At 46.0% G+C, this 23,797-nt stretch overlaps 1 protein-coding gene across 2 annotated transcripts in view; it reads left to right on the forward strand.

Moving 5' to 3' along the window:
- SLC9B2 (solute carrier family 9 member B2) overlaps positions 1–23,797 on the forward strand; it is a 368,958-nt gene that overhangs the window by 109,500 nt on the left and 235,661 nt on the right. For both annotated transcript variants that reach the window (XM_086961576.1, XM_086961577.1), the window contains exon 2: positions 20,526–20,629. In XM_086961576.1, the coding sequence (XP_086817702.1) occupies positions 20,543–20,629 (87 nt within the window). In that variant the 5' untranslated portion in view covers positions 20,526–20,542. The remainder of the gene's footprint in view (positions 1–20,525; positions 20,630–23,797) is intronic.

Consider the following 23,797-nt stretch of genomic DNA (forward strand, 5'->3'; position numbering starts at 1 on the left):
TGCGGTCCGAGCTCCTGCGATCTAAGACAACAGCGCCTACCCCGGGAATAGTGTGATCAGTGGGAGGCAGGACCTGGAACCACTGGACGGACCGGACAATACAGAGCCAAACGCAGCACTATGGCAGGCAAAAACACGAGGAGTACAACGACGCATGCGAGGCTTGATAAATTTGCATATACCCAGGGCGGCCACTCACAAGGGCCTGGGCGTCACTCCACTGGTGCGTCTACCGACACGAACGGGGCTGGGAAAGTTACACTGGAAGACATTATGAAAACCCTCACTGAGGTCCAGGCGACAGTGGGCACCATTTCCTCCAAAGTAAACCTGCTGAGAGCAGACTTTAAGAAGATGTCAGGGAGGGTATCCCAAGTGGAAGTGGTCACAAAGTCCCTCATCGAGAACACCTCGGATCTGCAGGTAGCGATGGAACGACTGGAAAAGACCACCAAGCAACTGCAGGAAAAGCTGGATGACCAGGAGGGGCGCTCTCGAAGAAACAACGTCCGCATCCTAGGCCTTCCGGAATCGGAGGGGAAGGGCGCCATGGACCTATACATCGAAGACCTTATCAAAACCAAACTGCAACCTAAAGGCCTGTCCAACTTCTTCTCTGTCGAGAGGGCACACCGGGTCCCTGGGGGTGCGGCCAACCCGGGAGCCACGCTGCGGCCGGTGCTGGCTAGACTCTTCAACTTTAGGGACAGGGACGCCATTCTGCAGGCGGCAAGGGTGGCACCACCTGTGAAAGTTCATAACTCTACTCTGGCCTTCTTCCCAGACTATATGGCTGAGGTGGCCAGACGCAGGAAGTCCTTCACTGAAGTAAAAAAGACGCTACGTGACAGGGGCCTGCCCTATTCGATGCTCTTCCCCGCCAAGTTGCGGATTGTGGCTGAGGGGAAAACGTGGTTTTTCGACACGTCTGAGGTGGCACGAGAGTGGCTGGATGGTTGGAGGCCGGTGGGCAAACCCCAGCGCCCGCACAAAGACCGCCAAGACCGCCGCAACGAGAGGACAACGGAACACCGGGCTGCCAGCCCGACAACGGAACAAGGCGCCGCCGCGGGATTGGACTCTGATCTTGAGAGGGACCCGTTTGATTCCGGTCAGCCTAGCAGGGGTTGACTTCCTGAACTATATGCGAGATGACACGAACACAGCCCTTGGGACTTCGGGCCGATGGAACTGAATAGGGCGGGCACTGGCCGGTGCCTGTAGGGGACTCACCAACCCCACGAGCAAGTAAGAATAGATAGGGAGGGAACTAAGCACTCTGCCAAGTTGGGGATGCGGGCGGGACTTCGTCCGTGGAGCAGGGGAGCAGGGAGGGGGTGGGGGGGAAAGTTGTACTGTTAATGTTATGGTTACCGGTCATCACTATGTTTGTAAGAGGCACAGTTACATTGCTAGCCGTCAGCGCCTGGTACCCCGGCGCACAGCTCATCACACTGGCTTCACCACACTACTGCATATTGGCATCGTGGGTCATAAACCCAAATGGCACAACAAGCACAAGCAGCACCCACTGAGGGCGCCCCTGTAATGACAATGGTGCCCCCACTGAAACTGCTTACATGGAATGTCAGGGGGCTGGGGGATAAAATTAAGCGCGGTTTGGTACTGCAAACCATCAAACGCCATAGATCTTACCTGGTACTGCTTCAGGAAACACATTTGGCGGGGACCACCTGCAAAGCACTGAACAGGCGTGGCTACACCATGGCAGTACACGCTGAATTCACCACAGGCTCCAGGGGCACTGGGATACTCCTCAGGAAAAACTCACCCTTTTTGGTTACTAGCCACAAAACGGACGACCAGGGACGTTTTGCGGCACTCTCTGGCCAGTGGGAGGGGAGGACCCTCAATGTGGTATCTGTGTACATCCCCCCGGCGCTTCATTCTACAGCACTGCCAGCTCTTGGGCAGTTTCTCATTGACCTCCCGGAGGGTGATATGATCATTGGGGGGGACTTCAATGCTATAACAGACCCCTTACTAGACACCTTTCCCATACGAGATCGCCAGAGGGGGACTGCCACGCTTCCTAGATTCCTGACTGCCCTGGGCCTCACGGATGTGTGGCGTCATTTGAACCCCACGGCGAAGCAATACACACACTACTCCGCCCCTCACGATAGTCTTTCACGCATTGACTACTTCTTCTTTCTAGGGGTGGGGCTGGGTTCCATAGACAAGCTGGAAATACTACCGAGAGGCATTTCTGACCATTCCCCGATATCCCTTCACCTTACTACCAGAGAACAAAAGCGCGCTAGAGTGTACCCGGTATATCCCAATTATCTGCAGATTCCTGGTGTCAGGAAAAAACTTAAATTGGCTACAACACACTACTTTAACGAAAACATGGGCTCGGTCACCTCACCTTCGGTGCTCTGGGAGGCGTACAAAACGGTCCTACGCGGGGCATCCATATCGGCAATCACTGGGCATAAAAGGGAATCCAGAGCTGAACTTGCAAATTTAGAATTGGCACTGCACACAGCGAACACTGCCCACATGACAGACCCCACCCCTGACACCGCGCATGAGTTACAGCTCCGACAGCAGCAGCACCAAGCGCACCTCACCACGGTCACTAAGGGGCACCTAGCCCACACCGCATATATGATGTGGGAGATAAGGCAGGGAAAATGCTGGCGTGGTTGGACAAGAGGGGCGGCAGTAACAAGGGGATACAACGCCTATATGATGCTGAGGGCCAGCTGCAGACTCACCCGGAACGAATAGTACACACCCTAGCGCGCCACTTCCAGGGGATATACACACCGACACGATCGGTCACGGAACAGGAGGCCCTGGCGTCGCTCAGAAACATTCCTATACCTGTGCTCGCTCCTGAAGCACAGCAGGAACTTGATACAGACCTGACAGAGGGAGAGATCCAATTAGCGATACAGGCATTGCAGTCCGGCAAGGCACTGGGTCCCAACGGAATACCTGTGGAATGGTATAAGGCAATGGCCTCGGTACTGGCCAAGCCTCTCTTGGACATGTACAATGAAAGCGTGGGGAAGGCGCTGCTTCCGCTCGACCAGCGCACGGCCACAATCGTAGCCATTCCCAAACCAGCCAAGCCGCCGACAGACTGCGCCTCATACCGGCCCATTTCTTTGCTCAATACTGAAGCGAAGATCTTGGCGAAACTCCTGGCCAGTCGTCTGACCCAGCATCTGACTACCCTGATACACCCCGATCAATCGGGCTTCATGCCTCACAGGAGCACAGCGCTGAACCTTCGGAGGGTGCATGGGGTGCTGGCACGGGCGCATCTTCTTACAGACCAAGCTGTGATACTTTCCCTAGACGCCAAAATGGCGTTTGACCTGGTGGAGTGGGAGTACCTGTTTGCTGTTCTGACCCGAATGGGATTCGGCCCAAAGTAGCTTGCATGGGTGCGACTGCTCTACATTTGCCGGTTGCGCAGGTGGTTGCGAATGGTCACATATCGTCACCCTTTCCACTGGGACGGGGAACCAGACAGGGATGCCCGCTATCGCCCCTTCTATTTGCATTAGTGCTGGAACCGTTGGCAATCATGCTCAGAGCGACGCCACTATTCCGAGGCATCACTTGGGAGGAAGGTTGGGAGGACAAAGTCTCCCTATATGCAGACGACATGCTAATCTACATGATCAACCCCAATGAGGGGGTCCCTGCCCTGTTGGCTCTCTGTGATGAGCACGGAAAGGCTTCGGGCTACACCCTGAACTGGTCCAAATCCATACTCTATGTACTCAAGGGCCCGGGTCCAGTGCTGCCAGCCGACTGTCCCCTAAAGATAACAACCACCTCATTTAAGTACCTGGGTATTTTTGTGACTGCCGACGCTGCGGAATTCTATACCGAGAACTTGCGGCCGCCTCTGACACGCTTGCGTGCAGACGTCAAATACTGGGCTACACTACCGCTGACCCTCCTAGGACGATCGGCACTCTATAAAATGATGGCTCTCCCAAGGTTTCTATATGTGCTGGAAAACTCCCCTTATGTGGTGAGCCTGCGATACTTCCGACAGGTCGCGGCATTGGTTTCCAGTTTGCTATGGAGCAATGGCCCAGCGCGAATAGCGCAGAATAAATTGGTAAAGAGCTGGTACGAGGGGGGGATCGCACTGCCCAATCTCCAACTATATTACTGGGCGTCCCAGCTTAAGATTATTAATCACTGGATCCACGTCACACGGGAGGACCCCGCGTATAAGGCGGACTGGTCACAACTGGGGACTGAAGGCATGTTTTCAGTGTTATACAACTACCCGCAGGTAAAGACCCTACTTGGCCCAACGCTTCATACGGCGACACTATGGCATGCAGCACAATCACGTCTGGGGTGGAAGGGTAAAATCACCAGGGTAACTCCATTGTGGGACACTAAAACACTGGGAAACCTGCGGACATGTAAGGGGTTCGCACGATGGGATACCATAGGGATCTCGGTGGTTGGGGACCTTTGGGACAAGGGCACGGTTGTTCCTTTCCCGCAGCTCTGACAGCTATATGGCCTGGGCCCCTCTGAAACATACCGGTATGTGCAAATCCGACACGCTCTGTTGCAGGCAATCCCACCTGACACCACACTCCCAGAATCGTCACCACTGGAAGGCAGGTTACTAACCGAATTTATGGAACAGAAGGCGACCTCACTCACGTACAAAAAACTGATTAACAACCTGCCAGACCCCACACAGAATCTTAAGGAGAAATGGGTGGGAGAACTGGGTGACATGGATGAAACGGAGTGGAACGAGGCGCTTGCCTCACCGCGAGAGGTAGGCATTTCGGCCAGATTCCGCCTAGTGCAGCTTAAAATTCTACATCGCACCTACTACACCCGCACACTACTTCACAGAATACAAAGGGCACCACACCCGTACTGCCTCAGGGGATGCGGGGAAGAGGGAACTCTGCTCCACACGCTATGGGAATGTCCTCAGATCCGGGAACTCTGGAGGCAGATTATGCGCACAGTCTCACAGGCCATCAAAGTATCTGTCCTGCCGGAACCCCGTAAGTGCCTGCTGAACATTTGGGACCCTACAGACCTAGACAGGTATGGACAACTATGGGTCACGCTGGCGGTGACAGTGGCCAAACGAGACATTGCACAGAGGTGGGGTGCCCCGGAGTTGCCAACGGTAGCAGGGTGGATAAGGAATATGGACCTCCTAATGGTAAAGGAAAGAGCAGTTTATGTGTTACGGGCATGCCCCCGCAAGTGGAATAAGGTGTGGACGCCGTGGAACAAATATAGGGGAGAACCATGTGAGCCCCTGCTGGAGGGTGAGGACTCAGACTCAGAGGAAGACGAGGACTAGCCGAAAAGGGTATGCTAGCACAATGATGGGGGAAGCCGGGAGAATGCGGGACCGCAACACTACCTTAGGCGCAATGTTAAACAAATGTACCTGCAGAAGACTGTCTGTGGATGAACACACTCAATTGCTCGATGATGACCATAGTTGGGTTTTAATGTTTTTTTTTTCTTTTTTCTAAAACTTCACACTGTTAGTCTCAGATGAATATATCAGAACTGTACTGTCAGGGAATGACTTATGGACAAGAAGCGAAATTGTGCCACGATCTGAATATGCTTGTTACTCCTACCTGTTCCAATACATGACCGTGGCAGACGTTGATAGTTAAGGACACATGATATGTTTTGTTCATTCTCCTGCTTACACATACTAATGATATGTACATGCACCTAACGAATGAAAGTATGACTATATCTTTTGAACTCCTGACAATAAAGAATTAAAAAAAAAAAAAAAAGCAGTTAGTACAGATTGCTGAAAACCGGACCATGGATTTTAAGAGACTTCGAGCAATAGAATCCCCAGGGCAAGTTTTTGCTTATTAATTTAAATTCTATGCATAATTTAAGGCTTACAAAGTGTTGCGAGCCCAAATAGTTCTCTAACATTCCTACATTGAGCGCAATTTAGAAGCCTAGATAGTTGTCCGGGAAAGAGGCCTGCTCCTTAGGACAGTGATGTTAAAAACAATTTATGCATAACCTTGCCTATAAGAGTGGCATTTTGTGTGTTGGTTTTACTGTTTAACTTATTCCTCATGTGTGCTAAACTCACAGATTTATATTTTCAAAATGTGTTTTTATTCCACCTCTTTCTTAAAAATAAATGGTTAAATAATTATACCCAGGAGCTCTTTTCTGTTTATAATTATTCAGAAACAACAATATTGGTTTTTAAAGCTTGCGAACATAAAATACTATATTAGCGTTCATCAAATTGACTACTAATTCATTAACTTAATTAAATTGTCCTAGACTGTTTAAAGCTCGTTGCAAGCAAATAATGGTGGATTCTAAAAAAGTAGAGCATCAGCATATTATAACCAAGGAATTTGGGGCCAGATGTATCAAGCGTTTTTCCCGTTTGCAAACAGGCAGAATCGGCCCGTTTGCAAACGGGAAAAAGCTTTTTGGGATCCATCATCCTAAAAGGTTTTCGCAAAATAGGAAATCGCGAAAATTGCAATTCCCTATTTTGCGAATGCATTTAAGGAATCGCAATTTGCGATTCCTTAAATGAAATGCAGAAAGCCCAAAAAAATTGCGACCTGCCTTTAAAGAATCGCAAATTACCACCAACTTCAAGTTGGTGGTAATATGCGAATTCCATGAAAAATTTACTTTTTTTCATTTTTCAAGATGCCATGTGTCGTACATATATGCCCTTAGTGCATGTATGTGCGCCACATGTGCATGCTAACCTTTTAGCGGGTGCAACAGGGGGACCTTTTGGCCCCTCTATCACCCTTGCATTTGCATTTACAATTTGCGATGACCTATTTGGTACTTGCAAATTGCGAATGTCTTCCCATTCATTCCTATAGGCCTCTAGACCCATAGAATGAATGGGAAGGTATTCCTTAATAGCGAATCGCAATTTAGGCATATATAGGAATCACAATTATTATTGCGAAACCTACATACATTGCATTTAGTGATTCTATAATAGCGAATCGGTAAAAATTCGCTATTATGGAATCGCAAAATCCAATATTGATACATCTGGCCCTTGGTGACTTCCCAGCTTTGAAGGAAAGGTTCTTGCACTGTGGAAATTGCTTAGTAGGCCAGCAGTATGCAGACTTAATATTAGTGGAACTAGAACACATTCCTGTTTTAGACACAATTTTCCTATATTTTCTTTGTCTGTGATTGACCGTTTCCTAACTTTACTCTTTTACCCAGTTGTTTGACTAAAGATTCATGACTGCTTTCAGAAGTGTCTGGTTTATTTCCCAGTTGTTTAATCAAGGCCCAATATGTTCTGCATTCACCTCATCAAAAACAGTCTTATAATTCACAAAACAGGGCATGGTATAGTGTGCTAAGGTATCACTTGTTTGTGGAAAAGAGTGGGCAAACCTAAAATATTGTCTAACATTTCACACCTGTTACGGGACCCAGTCTGAAGAATATGAAGTAAACCTTTTTTCAGAGGCCTACGTCTCCAGTCCTCCAAAAATATAAAAGCATATCATTTTTCATCAACAACTAAGAAGACTAAGAACCTATAGTTACCTGGATTCCCAGGGTCTCCTTTTTTATAGCGTGGGTGAAGTATGAGTTGTCCAGGAGTACCGGCACTAGCGGCTCTACATATAGACCACGGCCATTTTATCCAACACTTGAGATCTTCTTAATATAAGACTATTGGTAGCTACCCCATTCAGCCAAGAATGCCATTTCCTCCTGCTTCCCATACAAACTTCTCATGACCGAATTCAATAAGTCTGCTCCGAATGTGCTCCGCAAATTAGATTGAATTGCGTCTGCCACAGATGCTGTATTATAGATAGTTGGAAGCCTCCCAGTGGGGGCTATACTTGTTGTTTGTTTGACTTCTTGCTCGCCAAGATGACCAAATATTTATTTATAATTTTAAAATAACATACACATTCTTAATATTGGCTGTACAATGGCATGAGGATATTCTTTGTCTGTCAGAATCATTATCTAGAAGGTGTATGAAACTTCATCATTGGTAGTCCCGTTCCTTAAAAATTCCATATACTTGTAACTTCTCTTGTCTTGGTAGTAGTCCCACCTTGAAGAGAGGTCTCAGATCTTCAGGTCTAGCTCTGCAGACTTGGCACCACTTTTTTAAGTTGCATAATTCCACTGCCAAGTACCAGTGCATTAGCTGGAAAAATCAAAGGCAAGGAACATGAAATTCCCAACCCAGAGCTCCAGAGTGAAGTGTGGCTCACTGGTTAGAGGAGGCAGACCTGGAAGTAGAGGTCAGCCCGGGACCAGGGTTCAATTCCCGGCTCGGCGGGGTCTTGAGACCTAAAATGTCCATGGACTCGACAATTCTCGCTCCGGTGCCTACTCGATTCACGGGTTCACACTCTGCGACTCTGGGCAATAGCTTGCTTAATCTCCACAACGGCCCCTCGCGGCGGGATGCCTGGCTTTCACCTTGCGGATACCCTGCTGGGGTTATCTCACAGGGGAATACCAGGACGGGTTCCCTAAGCAAGCGCTTAGAAACCGCTTGGTGATTTGCGCTATATAAATTCCTGTACATAACAGCTCCATTGGCAGGATCTTCATCCCCTTTAGTCCAGTGGGTCAGCAGGAGACTGGAACAACCAATGCTGGAGCAAAAATGCTGAAATCCAAATTTCTCTTGTGATCTCTGACAGGACGGTACAAGTTCTTCAGTGCTGTAAGCAAGGAGGACTTCCCTCCTTTATAGATCCAGGCTCACTCCCGACTCCCCGCTATAGAACAGAGCGATGAGCTTACTTCCCTGAGTACATGATTTGCGGCGTCTAAACTGTTCCTGAGTTCAATTCACCAAAAATCAAAAAATGTCAAATTTGCATCACAGCTATGGAGAGCTCTTCCCTGTCTACCAAACCCACCACTTAGTTTAACCACTTAAGCTTCAAATACATTTTTGTGTTTACTGTCAGCATAGCTCCAGTTGGCTTCTCTTCTGTGTTGGGAGAGGTGCTTCATATCTTATGCATTCACAGCTATCCTTCTTGTCAGAGTTCTTCACTCCAATTACGGGCATTTTGTGGTCAGGCCTTCGAGAGATAGCTAGAATGCAGTGTCATCAAAAGGTATGAAGTGAGTGCAGTCCCAGCTAAAAATGTTTATGCCTTTGGAATGGACATCTTCTAATTGCAGAATATATTTTTGTTTTCTCCCACCTGGAATAAAGATAGTGGGTAACATTAATTTAATTTCACACTGATCCTTTCAGCAGACAGACAGCTGCATTGCCACATTGATGGTTATGACAATTTCGAAATAGAAATGCTTATCCTTCAAACACTGCTGCTGCAACAAATGATGGATGGAATGCTGAATGAATCAAACATTCACCCCCAGTCAAAAGATCTTGGTTAACCGTACATCAAATCAAATCGGGTGTGTGTTAAGCGCGACTACTCACCCGTAAGGGTCTCAAGGCGCTGAGGGTGTGGGGGGGTTTGCAAGTTCCAGTCCATCAAGAAGGGGGGTCTGTCGAAGAGCCAGGTTTTGAGGTTTCTTGCGAAGATGGGGAGCGATGTTATCTGTCTGAGGTGGAGCGGAAGGTCGTTCCAGGCGCTGGCCTCGTGGAAGGAAAGGAGTGGCCTCCCGATCTGGTCTTTCTGGTGCGGGGGACCACGGCGTAGGAGAGCTGGGCTGATCGTAGGGTCCTTAGGGGTGCGTGGAATTTGAGCCGACTGTTCAGGTATGCTGGTCCGGTGTCGTGGATGGCCTTGTGAGTGTGGGTTAACATCTTGAAGGTGACTCTAGCTTCGATGGGGAGCTAGTGGAGTGTGCTTCAGTGCTGGGAGATGTGGCAATGGCTTGGCAGGTTGAGGACCAGTCTTGCGGCGGTGTTTTGGATGTTCTGTAGCTTGCGGGTGAGGTTTTTGTTTATTCCGGCATAGAGTGCGTTGCCGTAGTCGAGCCTGCTGGTGGCCATGGCGTGAGTGACGGTATTTCTGTGTTCGAGGGGGATCCATTTGAAGGTCTTACGTAGGAGGTGGAGGGTGTGAAAGCAGGAGGACGAGACGGAGTTGATCTGGCGGTCCATTTTGAGCTCCGAGTCCAGGATGATTCCCGGCTTGCGTGCGTGGTCCGTGGGGGTGGGCGGGCTCCGAGGGCGGGGGGGCCACCAGGTGTCGTTTCAGGCGTCTGGGTTTGGGCCCATGATGAGTACTTCCGTTTTGTTGGTGTTTAGTTGTAGGCAGCTGTTTTTCATCCATTTGGCGACGGCTTCCATGCCTTCTCAAAAGTCACCATACCACCCCATTTTAGACCCAGCCATATGCAAATCAGTCTTGACCCTGTTCCTTATGGGACCAATCATCCTGAGCTGCCAAGCCAGGTCCTCCCTGGACTGGAAACCTGCATCCTGGGACTGGTTTCAGGGTATCGTCCCATATCAGCCAGGCTAGCTTGAATCCAGTGGCACAGCGTGCAAGGTACCCACGTCTGAGCATACCCATCCCACTAAGGGCAAAAAGTGCTGCAGCAACAAATGATGAATGGAATGCTTAATGAATCAAACATTCAACCCGAGTCAAAAAATCTGGTTGAATCCATTGTTCTTTTGCTCACCACGCAGTCTCAATTTGGATCCAGCCATATGCAAATCAGTCATGACCCAGCTCCTCATGGGAACAGTCCATCCGTAACTGCCAAGCCTTCAAACAGAGCAGTGTTTTCACCTGGTTACAGACTGCAGACATTGCAAGAGTTACAGTACCACATTTCTTACGAGTTGCCCTTAGCACCGAGCCTGTTGCTATATAATAATTTCCCTTTGAAAAGTGCCAGCGGCCTATGAATTAAAATACAAAAATACAGAAGGCACCATCCAAATGGTCAAAGATTCAGATTATTGAGGGTTGGGGAAGAAGAGGGCTATATTGAGGAGTGCTCCTAATCAATGGAAAGACCCTTGAATGCATGCCCTTGCTACTTATTTCAGCTTTCTCCCCATTAACTCGTTCTCTCCAATCTAATGTTCCCTCTAGTTTTTAATGCAGGGCGTTTTGGACCAATAGTAAATAATGTCTAGTAATGGGTTGTTGACTTATTTTTAACACATTAATAATTGACTATTACCATTTTGATTTTTTTCGCCTGAATGCTGCAGTCGCTGCATTTCCCGAGAGAATCTGCATTAGCATGTTAAGAAGTGAGATGGGAGTTTTCTATCCATTGCTGAATCTGTAAAATAAATAAAGAAGTGAGGAGGTTTAAGCTTTTCTTATGAGCCTTAGGAGTCGGTCGCTGGCACGACCGAATGCCAGACGTGCCAAATCCCAAGGCTACCTAGTCTCCATTCCACCTCGTGCGTTTTTCTCCCGCCACCCTACCCCAACTGTCTCCTATCTGCCTCATACAGTTTCTTACTTATCCCTACTTTCTTCCTTCCTCTCAGTTGTCCCGGCTTCCTCCTCCTTCTTGCTCCCTTTTTATCGTTCTCTTTTGCTGCGGGCCTAACTCTGATCAGTGCCGGTCCTAGGCCTTCTGAGGCCCCGGGCGAAAGGGAAGATGTGAGGCCCCTTCAAGTGACATCACAGAAAGTGACTTCGCAGGACTTTTGATCTTAGTTATTTGGCATCAGTGAAGCAAACTAATGTGGATATCAGTAACATGGACAAAAAGTAGAGGGAATGGAAAACAGGTGAGCAAATATCCATGAGTGTAACACTTGCTGTCTCCTTGAATGATTAGTTGGACATGCCCCCAAATTCCAAAGGAACCAGAGGGTCAAGAAAACAGCAGTGTACTTTTCACAGTCGAATGTACTGTAGAAAAACACACCTCACACCATAACAACCAAACGAAAGCTCCTAGGCTCACTAGGTTACTATGTTATTGGGTTTCTGCAGTGATTTGCCATGGAAATATTTTCACAATCACAGCAAATTAATTGGTGAGAATGTACAGCAAATCACGTGGTGCACACTGTCATCTTTTTCCTCACGCACCTAAAGGTAGAAGCAAAGAGGTGTATTTATGACATTAGTGGCCTTGAGACACCTGCATAGCACTTATCATGTAAAAATTAAATAAAAGACAATATTTAAAAACACGTGGTGCTCAGATGCACCCAGTATGGTAGGGAAAGGGCTATTTGCACTCTACATAAAACACTAGTAACAAGCATTCACTTACTTGCAGAAGATGCATCATGAATCCTAGAGGAATATATAAATGTGTGTGTGAATTATGAAACTGTCAGCCACTTCCTCCCCATCAAACAAAAAATGATTGATATCGTTAGATAAAAAACAAAAGTACAATCAACAGCTGCAGGCCCACCATTGCTTGAGACTCCTCCAGGACCCATGGGCACTGAGGTCCAGGAGTAACTCTGTTTCTATCATGGCTCTGCATGCAGCACAGCACTGATCAGTAGGATGTAGAAGGTTTCATTACTATCTAAGACTACAGGAACTCAGGGAAGCTCTGATCCTTGGCTTAGTTCTGAGCATGATGAACATCACACTTCATAAGGAAAGGTTTCCGACAGATCACAAGCCGGATCTGAAGCAAAAGGCTGGCATGTGTGTTGCTTTTCGAGGATGTGATGAAGGACAGTGTGAGGAAGGAGAGGGAGCTGGCGCAGGAGCTACCTCACATGCAGTGGGCCTGAAGCATGAGGATGTTAGCAGTTTGTCAAACTGACATGAGGGTGAGAGCTGCCACATAATCAAGTATTAAAACAAGGTAACTCTTGGGGGCAAATGCATTACAGTGATCTCAAAGGCTGGGCAGCTGCAGCCTGAATCTGCAAACCCGGCCAATCTGTCCAAAAGAACTAGCTGATATTGCTCAGAAAAGATTAAGTACTCTGCAGAGTGGTGTAGGGCAATACTAACTGAATAGAAGGATATACAAACCTTTCAAGATTTATGTAGAACCCCGGAAGATGTGTCGTGTGTTCAATCAACCGTATTTTAATTGCATTTATCTAGTAGATCCCGGTCCCGGAGAAGGCACCGAAGAACATTACTGGCTGACTAGCATGCTACACCACTGGGGAACGCTTGTTTGAAAGAGTCCTAAAAGGCAATATGACTATGGGAGAAGTGATTTGGTATTTTGTGCGAGAGACGGCCAGAGTGGTGCTCTCATCTTCCCTTCGGTCGCTCCACCTAGGTGGGTGAGGGTGATAGCAGGAGGAAGACTGATAGGTTTCATCACACTCTGAGGTAAATTAAAAGCTAAGCTTTTACTATACAGAGCTGTTCCTTCCTCTCCCTGCCTCCCAATTCTACATATACTTACACAAAGGAGGAAAGGCCCGGTGCCCCATAAATCCACAGCCCGTCAGAGCTGCTCGATGCATGCCAGATATTTACACATTGTTCTCAGCATCGATCTTTTGACATTTTAACTTAAGTATAATAATATATAATACGATTGAACTGAAGCAGGTCTCTTACCTTAACGTAGACTCAACAACGACGGACTCAACGAGGAGGACTAGGCCGGGGCCCCGCAACGACGTCAGACTCCTGCCTGCAGCCCTGCCCACGCGGCCCGCCGCCCGATCAGAGTAGTGACTGACTGCCAGGTCACGTATGGCGTGTGCGCATGCTGAGTGCGTCACACTGAGCGGGGGCTGGCCATAAAATCATGTCCAGGGAAGTCATTGGTAGCGCTTTCGTGCGCTACCAGATTGACCGCCCTGGGACCCACTGTCACCTGCATGAGGATTCAAGGCCGGCGTCACGTCACCACCAGGGCACGCACGCACCACCACCACCAAGCTAGGTGGTGGGGGGTGCGTGCAGGCATCACAGTCAGGTTTGCATGCGTGCGCAGACAGTGTTGTTCCCTCCTTCCCTGCCTTAGTTAGTTACTGCTGCCTGCGGGTGTGTGGCCCGGCCCCTGCGTGAGTGCTGTGCTCACTGCGCAGCGCTTTTCCAAATTACCCCCATCATTTATTTATTCCCGCAACTGCGGGGCCGGCGGCGGGGCCCCCCTGAGTGCGAGGCCCTGGGCAGCTGCCCATACCGCCCATGGCTAGGACCGGCCCTGACTCTGATGATGTAAAATAAGTCCAAATATCCAAAATCGATTGCTGGTCCTCAACACCTGTCCAAGTTACTCGCCTCCATTGACCTCTTCAAATGCAGGTGTGACGTGTTTTCCTTACAGAGAGCTTTAAATGTACCTACCTCTTAGGCCCACAAAACACTGGAAAGCAGTTACAGTTTCTACTTTCGAGCCAGGTGCCAGCTTTGACCATGCACAGTAAAGAGGGTGTGGGAGTGGCCCCTCCTTTGCATTCCGGCGCAAATACCGGTGCTTTTCCCAATGCCATGTGGTGTTTGTGTTAGCGCGATAGGGCGATAACTGCTTCATTCTTTTGATTGGCCCGGAACTGCCATGTTTGTTTTGTGCATTTTGAGTAGTGTGACCTGCGCCACGTACGGATTCCAAATTAAACACATGTGTGACTAATGACTTGCATATACCAGGTCTCCTGGCTTCTTTAGCAGGAGGGCCGGCCATTTTATTGTTGACATCCATCGCGCGTAGCCAGAGGTTCTGGTCGGCAAGAGTTTTTTTTCCAGATCCCTGGGCTTCGGTGAAGAATACAGCTTCACTTGAGAGGAAAAGTAAATAGCAATATTTCCTTGGCAGCACACAGATAATACAACTAGGTAAGAATTAGCTTCTTTTTAGATTCATGAAGAAAAACAATGGCAAAGTGTTTAATCCTCCCCTTGAATCCCTGTGGGAGCTTTATCGGAATCCTGTCAACTATTGATGCTGGTATTATTGTTATTATTAATAATAACTCGTTTGTGCCGTATAGTTATTAATATTATTAAGGTGTGGTGCGCACTATCTCCCAAAACACAATGTCATCCTTTTTATTCGTGTGCACCTTGCCTCGGGAATTAGTGTTTGTATGGTGACATGTGTTTGTAGGGTGGCATGTATTTGTAGGGTGGCAGTAACTGCTGGTATTTCTTGTATTACGGGTATAGTGTCGTTGTTCGCACTGGCATTAATTAAAAGATACAGGCTGAGTCGTGCTGTAAAAAAATATATAATTTGGTGGCAGTGTATAATTGGCTGATATTGTAGAAAAACATTAGCAGCCAGATTCATCAAACCTGAATCTGCTCGCAAAGGGCCATATTCTGAGAATCTGACCCTTTGCGAGCGCTATTTTTGCATTTGGGCAAATCTAGAAATCTCGAAATTGCGATTAATTGCATTTAAGGAATCTCAATTTGAGATTCCTTAAATGCAATTCATGAACCATTTTAAAATTGCGAAATTGCTATCTGGGGCCGCTATTTACCGTTACTACTTGGTAATTAGCAAAAACGTAGAAAAATGCACTTTAGTGCATTTTTCTAAGTTGTATGTTACACACACACCCTGGCACCCTTGGAATTGCTTCCTTATTTGCGATTCGCTAATTGCTAATCGCAAATAAGGAAGCTGTAGAAATCGCAAAAATTATTGGGATTCCTACATACATCCCGTTTTGCGAGTCTTTAATAGCGAATCCTTAAAATTCGCTATTAAGGACTCGCAAAACAGGACTTTGAATCTGGGGTTAGGTCTCTGGTACTGGCCGGATTTTGGCTTGGGGACACCGGTCAGAATCAGACATTCCCCCATCCCCATCTCTTCAGCAAAAACAGCATTAGTCGCACTTTAATCACAGAGAGGCCACCTCACTCCATGTCAACATGGACACTTAAAATCTAAGTACCCTTTGGAGGTTGTAATCTTGGTTCTCTTCCTTTGAAGGAATTAGACCGACACACCTGATGGAAGCTGTCTATTGGTTGAAAGCCAAGGACCGGCTACAGTGTGCCTCATGACATCGAATGAGATGATCAGCTTATTGGGTCCTCAATATTTATTTGTAATCAAAATTGAACGTTACTCCCATTAGGGACCACTTGTTGGCTCCGGTCTTGTGATTTTATAAGGTCCTACCTATAGCACAGATCTTAAAATCAAACTTGGAGGGCCGTATTTTGTTACAATTATTTAGCAAAAGAACAAAACAAACAAAATATGAGTTGGTGTCAAAAGGCTCACAGCGTTTTGCAGTGGAGAAAACGGAAATGTATATATTGCATTGTGAACGATCTTATTTTAAAAACGTCTTCATTTATGCACATTCCAGAATAACCAGGAACAAACCTGTTACGCACAACAGACATTTTATTAACGGGCAGGACAGCGTTAAATGATGTCACATTAGTCAAATTTAGTGTAAAAGGCCGCTTTAATAGAACAGGCCTGAAACTTATCGAAAACCAGCCAACCTAGTCAAAAAGCTGCCTTACAAAACTAATAATACCTATCTAATACAATATACATTTCCTAATCAACCCACCCTTCTAAAATCTCTCTTGCCCCCCTTCAATAATTCCTCCCTTCACACCCCAACCTATCATACAACTCCTGTCCCATTGATGTCACCAAAACACACCCCTGTAACCCTCTCCCAATCCTCTCGTTGGTTTCAACATACCCCTGACCTCCATGCCTCTGTCCCCCCTCCCCTGTGAACCCACCCATTCAACAATTATTCTGTTACCATGCTAACCAGGAAAAGCCCCAGGTGTTTTCCTGCTCCACCCAAAAAACGTCATCAATTAGTGAAACTTATAAACCATCTCAGCTCCATAATCTTCTTTCTTCTAGCAGCAACGCAACATTAAACAAACAACATAGAAAAACACATAGCCATAAAGTGCCATACCTGTCCCATCAAAAAAAATGATACAAATATTATGGGTGGGAGAGAGGATGGATAACAGTCTTAGTTTTACTGACCTGCCCCTGATTTGTGACAAGCGGCCAAAGAGATCATTCTACTCCTCCTAGCGACTTTATTTTTTTACTTACCCCGCCCACTACCTGGCACTGAATAATGACCATCCTCAACGTTTGTTTGAGTGCAGGCAATATAAGGCCTCCTTAATGTTGCATTTAGTTCCATGTTATCCCCAGCCATTGGGAAATGCTTATATTTTCTGGTTGGGCTTGAGACTGCTACTCCAAAATTGAGTACCTGTCAAGCTAACACATATTTGTGGTTCCTTGCTCCAGAAATGTATTTTGAGGGAATCAACTAGGATAAATCCACCACCTTGGTTCGGCATCTATGTGTTATGCTTTTCTGTGCACCAATGAGTCCCTCCTCCTGCCTGCAGGATTTTCGCACCTCAAGTCTGATTTACCATGATTTCCATAAATTCATCACTGTTCTTAAGTAACTGTCAACCTTGTCAAACCTCCAGCTGCAGACTGACTGATTTACTCACCGCCCGATATGCCCCTTCATTGTAGCCAGCTTAAAAAATCAATAAGTACATATAAAGTAATACTTGTCCTACCATTGCCCTTATTGAGCAGGTTCATTTATGGTCATGCCTTCCCCAACATTCCTACCCCCATTTAAAAGATCAGTAAGTTCAAAACTATTCTGTCCTATCATAGACGTCAACAAACCTCTCATAAACACTTAAGGGTCCATTAGGATGGCGGACGGATCGCCACCGCCATGCAGGCGGTGGCGATCCGTCCGCCATCCTTGGCCGTCCGCCACCTTTCTTCCCCCCGCCATATTACAATGGCGGGGGGGACCGTGGCGGAGGGGAACACCGTCCGCCGCTTTTCCGCCGCGGTCGCCTTGCGACCACGGCGGAAAAGACCTGATATGGCGGCGGTGTCTATCAGACCCCGCCAGCCATATTATGATGGCCTGGGAGGAATGCCTTTCCGTGGCGGCAATGCCGCCACAAAAAGGCATACGGTTCCTGCTTTGGGGGCCCGTTGCGGGCCCCTAGGGTGAAGGGGGGGTGGGGGGTACCTATGGTACCCCCCTGCGTTTCACAGCACAACATGTCAGGCACCGCGCAGTGCTTGTCATGTTGTGCTGTGAAACACACAACAAGCATTTTTCACATTGCGGCGGCCGGTGCTTTAAGCACCATCCGACACAATGTAAAAACTGCGGGATGCACCTGCCACTGTGGCGGGTGCATCCTAATTGGGGGCATCCTAATGGCCCCCTATATGCGTGATGTATACTACTCCTATAAAACAGATAAGTCAACTTTCATCTCTTATTCTCTTGAACTTTTTTGTATTTGCTTTTACAAATTATATATCTACTGTTGTCCAGGCTTTAGTGGTCCGATTCACAAACTTCCTTTTTGTAGAACATAAATTCGTACTACAGTAGTACTACTCATGTACTGCAAAATAAAATTCACAAACCTATTAAATATATGTATTTTTTCATTATTTAATACACACTTAATTTCATTAGTTATTGTGATGTAATATTTTTATTTCCAGTTTAATAATATTTTTAAGTATTCTACATTGATATTAGGCATTCAGATAGTTTTAAAATATATATATATATATATATTTTTTTTTTTAATAATAGATTATTCATTTTCCCTTTACTTTCCCATAGGGAGAGCTCCACCCCAGTGGTGGAGAGCTCCATCAGCAGGTGCAAAGTTACTAGAAGTAGCTTTATGCTCGTATGCTCGGATGTAGGAGGCTCCACCCATCATTCGAATGGGTGGAGACCCATAAGTCTACCTAAGTGTATGTTGCCACTCTAAAATGATGAATAGCAAAAAAAGTGCAGTTACACCTAGGTGTAGGAACAAACATGCATGCAATTAAATGTATACATGTATATTTACCTTTGTGAACCAAGCCCTTGCTTTCTGGGTTATATGTCAGAACATCAAGCACAAAAATATTTTTGGGCCAACATACTGAGGCCTAAATATCGAGAACCATAATATCTTGATTTACTACTCTTATATCCACAACATTGAACCTTGACCTATGTGCTTCTAGTGGAGTTAAGTACAGTAAATCTATACTTGCATATATTTACATTCACAACATTTTGGTAAGAAGCCAACTCCAACAACTGCCTTTCATTTACAGTTAGGGAGGGTGTTGTGGCTTGGGATTTTCTGACCCATGTGAGGTCATGTAGAACATTGGTGGAGCTTGGGGACAGCTGATGAGAAGTAGCTGTCCTGCTTTGATTTTGGTGTAGGCTTGGAGAAAGTAATAAACTATTTTACCGGAAATTACATAGCCGAGGATCAAGTCTTGCAAGGGACACTTGAACTTAACCGATTGGGCGGTCTGTTACGTAAGAGTATGTGTTTCCCCATCATCCTATGAACAATATTTACATAATTGAGAGGGGCCCTAATATTATATGGTGGCAATTAGGAAATTGAAGAGAAAATACACTTAGGAAGGTATCTGGTGTCATCTTTTTATCTTTCTCTTTCCCTGATATATCTTCCCTAGAATATATTCAAAAAAATCTTAAAACTGATTTTACCGACACAAACGTATCTCAAAAGCTTTAAGGCTGGAGTGTTATGTCCAACAGGTGAAAGAACATGGTCATTGAATATGAACAAAGAAGGGAAGTTAGCTCTAATGACTGATGAGCAAGTTGACCTCAAATGATCAGTGTCCCAATCCTTATTAATGCAAAGTAATGCATAAAGGAAAGAATCAATAATGTATAACTCTAGCGAAAATTCAATAAACATTGGACAGTTTTATTTGGCTCCTGCCAGAATTTGCTAACGTGTTTTACAATTCAATTAATAAAAATGTTGCTTTTTGAGGGCATCAAGTGATCACAAGAAATAGCAAAATCAACTATTCGTTTTTTATTGTCACATACATTGAATCTTAAACCATGTTTCATTAGATGTAAGTAAAAAGTGAAAAGATGAAAAATAAGAGAGTTACAAAAGGATAAAAAATAAATCAAGTAAAAAGCACAAATTGAAATTATTTTTAGTTCACATCCTCATATACATGCAAAGGTAAATTTTATTAAAAATATATGCAAAGTAATTATATGATGCTCTGGCTGTGATTGCTGACCTTTGAATAGATACTACTCTCTTTCTGGTTGACGGTAAATGGCCATATTCAGTGCACTCAAATGTGATTGGCTTATTTGTCTCCAGTTACTCGTGGCTAAAATCCAGAGAATAGTTCTTCTCTTTTTAACAGAATGCACAGTTTTTAAAACTTGAATTTTTCTTTTGGTTTCTTTATTTCGAATCGAGTTTTATTAGTGACAATCATTTAAGGGACTGTGAGTTTTTTTATTGCGCTAGTTTTATGGAAAGAATTACATTCGTACTAATTACCTTGCCTCGCATATAACATTTTTGTGTTATAACTTTGTGTGGTGAAGATTAATTAGTAAAAAGTGTAATCGTAGGTTTTAAGCTAAATTTCTATAAAGGGACAAGTAAAGAAATGATACTCCTAAAATAGTTGAGATACTGTGTTTTTATTGTCCATACCTTTTGGGGATTTGTGGCTAAAGGAGACTTCACAATATTATTATGTACTTATTGGTTTTTTAGATTTTATTTTGAACCATGTCTTCAAAACAAGAAAATGAGACTGATTATGGTAATGTTTTTCTGTTTTAGTTTGAGCATCATACAACATGGAGAATAAAGACACCAACATCAATGACTCAGCACAGTCCTCAACTGTGGATGTAGAAGATGCTACCCTCGAGTTCAAAGCTAATGTAAGTATCGTTGTGTGTGTGTGTGTGTGTGTGTGTGTCTGCTGTGGACTACTGACAGATAACTGTACCTTTATTTTTTATCTGGCTTGATACTGCTGCTGTGTGCAAGGCATATTGTTACCAAGTTTTTAAATGCTACTTTGAGATGGCTTTGTCTCTATCCAGAGGGTGTTAATCTCTCACCTCATGCATTGCATTGCATGAGGGGCTATTTAACATCTGAGAAGTACACTCAATTACCACAGTGTACACACATTTGGTTATGCAACACATGTAAACAGCGTTTGTACCTGGCTGTCTTTCCATGCGTTGGCACATTAAAATGAGACCTATTGGCTTTTACCACTGTTTGTTTCAAAGTCACCCTAAGGTATAGCAGTATTGTTACATTTGGAGTTCACTCTTCCATTGTTTGCTTGCAAAATATTACTTTTCAGCTCATTTATATTCAAATTATTGTTACAAGTACTTTAATTGTGGTTACTGGCTCTATTATGCCTCTCTGGCAGCTACAGATTCTTGGATTGTGAAAAGTGCCCCAGTTTCTTCTTATGCTTATGTTGAGATTTAGGGTGGTTAATTATCCTGAACATACAGTCTTTGTTTAAGGTAGCACTGTACTCCTTCACCAACATCCTTTTGGGACAAGAGAGGACTATATTTGAGGGTGGTGTGAAAGGGCGAGGTATTTCAGTTTACAATGAGATAATACTATTCCTAGAAGAAGAGATTTGCTACTTCAGGGGGGTGTTAAAAATAGGAGCATTGCAAGATCAGAGTGAAAGTGAAAATCTGTTGTTCTCACTTCGTATGTCAGTTGTTTCAGCAGTAAAAGTATTGCAAAATGTTAGTTACTCTAGTTTTAAATGTAGACTAAAGAAGTCCTAACTGTGCATTATAAAGATTTTAAATTGATAAAAGAGTTCCTAATCCTTGTAGTGGCACAAGGCTGTATGAATATTCCCCTTATTTATTTATTTTAGAGGTTTTATATAGGGCTGGCTGGACCCGGAGGTATCAGAGCGCTTTACATGAGAAAAGGATAGTAAAGGCAATTAACAATAATTCGACTGTATGGATTATCAAAACAGGGGAACAAAAGTGAAAACAGCTTGAGTTAACACATAGCAAATAGACAAATGCAAGGAGCAGGGAACATGACCATATATAGCATGAATAGGGGAGATCAAACTATTGTATAAAGATGTGAGACAGGAGAATGAAGCTAATAAGCTGTTCAAACAAAATGTAAGCATCCTGGGGAATCAATAGGATAAATAGAAGAGAAACAGTTTGGGCAAACACATAATGGAAATGCAGATAATTTTTTTTTTTGAAAATTATTTTTATTGCGGAAAGTATAAAGAATACAATCAGGTAAATCCACCCACAGGCACTTAAAGATGAAAAATGATCAAATCGATCGTACATGGTATCACACAGCCATTCAGTCCACAACCCGGAGGTCAGGCGACATAAAGTCGTAAAGTGCCAGAATATCAAAGCATAAAGGTTCGCAAGGAATAAAGGCATATTTTTAGCATCGCCGTTTTTTCCCCCCTTTTGCGGTGTTTCCTACCCATATGTTCATTTCTTTTTCAGTAAAAAACTTCATTTTAGCATGTAACAGCAAAACAGTTCCCCCCCCCAAACTTGGCATCGCTAGTGAAAACACGTGTAAATACTTTGGTTACTTCCTCATGGCCCATTCGGGTACAGACTTCACAGTTATAAGCAAACCTCTGGGAATCAAGGCAAATCACATAGATAAACAATAGGGAACATTAGTACGCTTCCACCAGGGCACTACCCCAAAACAAGTCCTTCCTCCCCGCCTCCCGCTTCGTCCTCCTCGGAACCAGACTCCTCAGGGGTAAACAGTTCAGCACTGGTGGCATCGGAGTCCTCGTCGGGCAACCCCACAGCACACATTACCCTCCACGCTAGTAGGTCCTCCTGGAGCCTCTCATCCCTGCGTGTGCGCCCCATGTGTGTTTCCTCAGCCAAGGACCATTCCCTGACATCCTTAAGCCACAGGGACAATTCAGGGGCCCTCTGCCCCATCCAGGTAATAGCCACCCGTCGCCTTGCCAACACCAGTAGCAACGGCAGCAACTTATAGGATAAATTTCTCTTTTTAGGTTTGGGGACCAGGGCCAACAGACAATGAAGCGGAGTCAAGGCAATCCGGAGGCCCGTGACACGCCTAATGTGCTCCACCACCTCCTTCCAGAAGTTCCCGACCAGCGGGCACTCCTAGACCAGATGCAGGAATCCGGCTCCCCCTGCCCCACATCTAGGGCAGTTGTCCGTCGATTCGCAGAGATACGCCTCAGGGGGACCGGGGTCATGTAAGTGCGATGTACAAAATTGAAGTGGATCAGTTTAAACCGCGCATTGCACGACATCTTCCGGGACAGGAGCCCAATACATTTGCTCTGCCCTGGCTCTAGAGCAACCCCTAGGTCCGCCTCCCAGGCCGCCCAGGACGGCGAGACCGGCGGGGTGGAGTCCCGTCGCATGGCCGAGTACAATAATGTGACCAACCTCCTTCCTCTGCCGCAGGAGAGAAGGATGGTGAGGGTGTGCGATAATGGGGGTGCCTCTGGGAATTGCGGCCAGGTCGTCCTCGCCATCTCCTGGAGACCTCTATAGTGCAGGTATTGCCCCCCGCCCAAGCCAAAGGCTTCCGTAGCTCGTTCAATGGACATGAAGGAGTCGTCCGGGTAAAGGTCCGCCAATGTCTCGCATCCACCCTCCTGCCAGTCCCGAAACGACATATGTTCCTCCATAAGAGTCACCGGGGTCAAGATCCACACCGGCAGCTCCCTATGAAAGGGGGCCCGCCGCAAGATTTTCTCAACAAACCGTTGCCAGACTCCCGCAGCGTGTCGCACTACATAGGGGAGGGCCTCGTCCGCTCCCCGTCCCCTCATCAGGGCCACCTGCAGCGCCCTCTCGTCCGCTCTTCCCGCCAAGAGTCGCAGTTCCCAATTGTCCATGCCCGCGAACCACCTCGCGGCTGGCAGGAGCTGTGCTGCATAATAATACAGGTCAAATCTCCAGGCCTCCCTCCTCCCAGCTCCAGAGCACGGTATGCAGGGCGACTCTGCTGCACCCTCCTGCCTACAGCAAAGAAGTGAGCAGCGTGTTGAGCGTGCAAAATAT

Source organism: Lissotriton vulgaris, chromosome 3_1 (genome assembly GCF_964263255.1).
Source record: "Lissotriton vulgaris chromosome 3_1, aLisVul1.2, whole genome shotgun sequence".
NCBI classification, from domain to species: Eukaryota; Metazoa; Chordata; class Amphibia; order Caudata; family Salamandridae; genus Lissotriton; species Lissotriton vulgaris.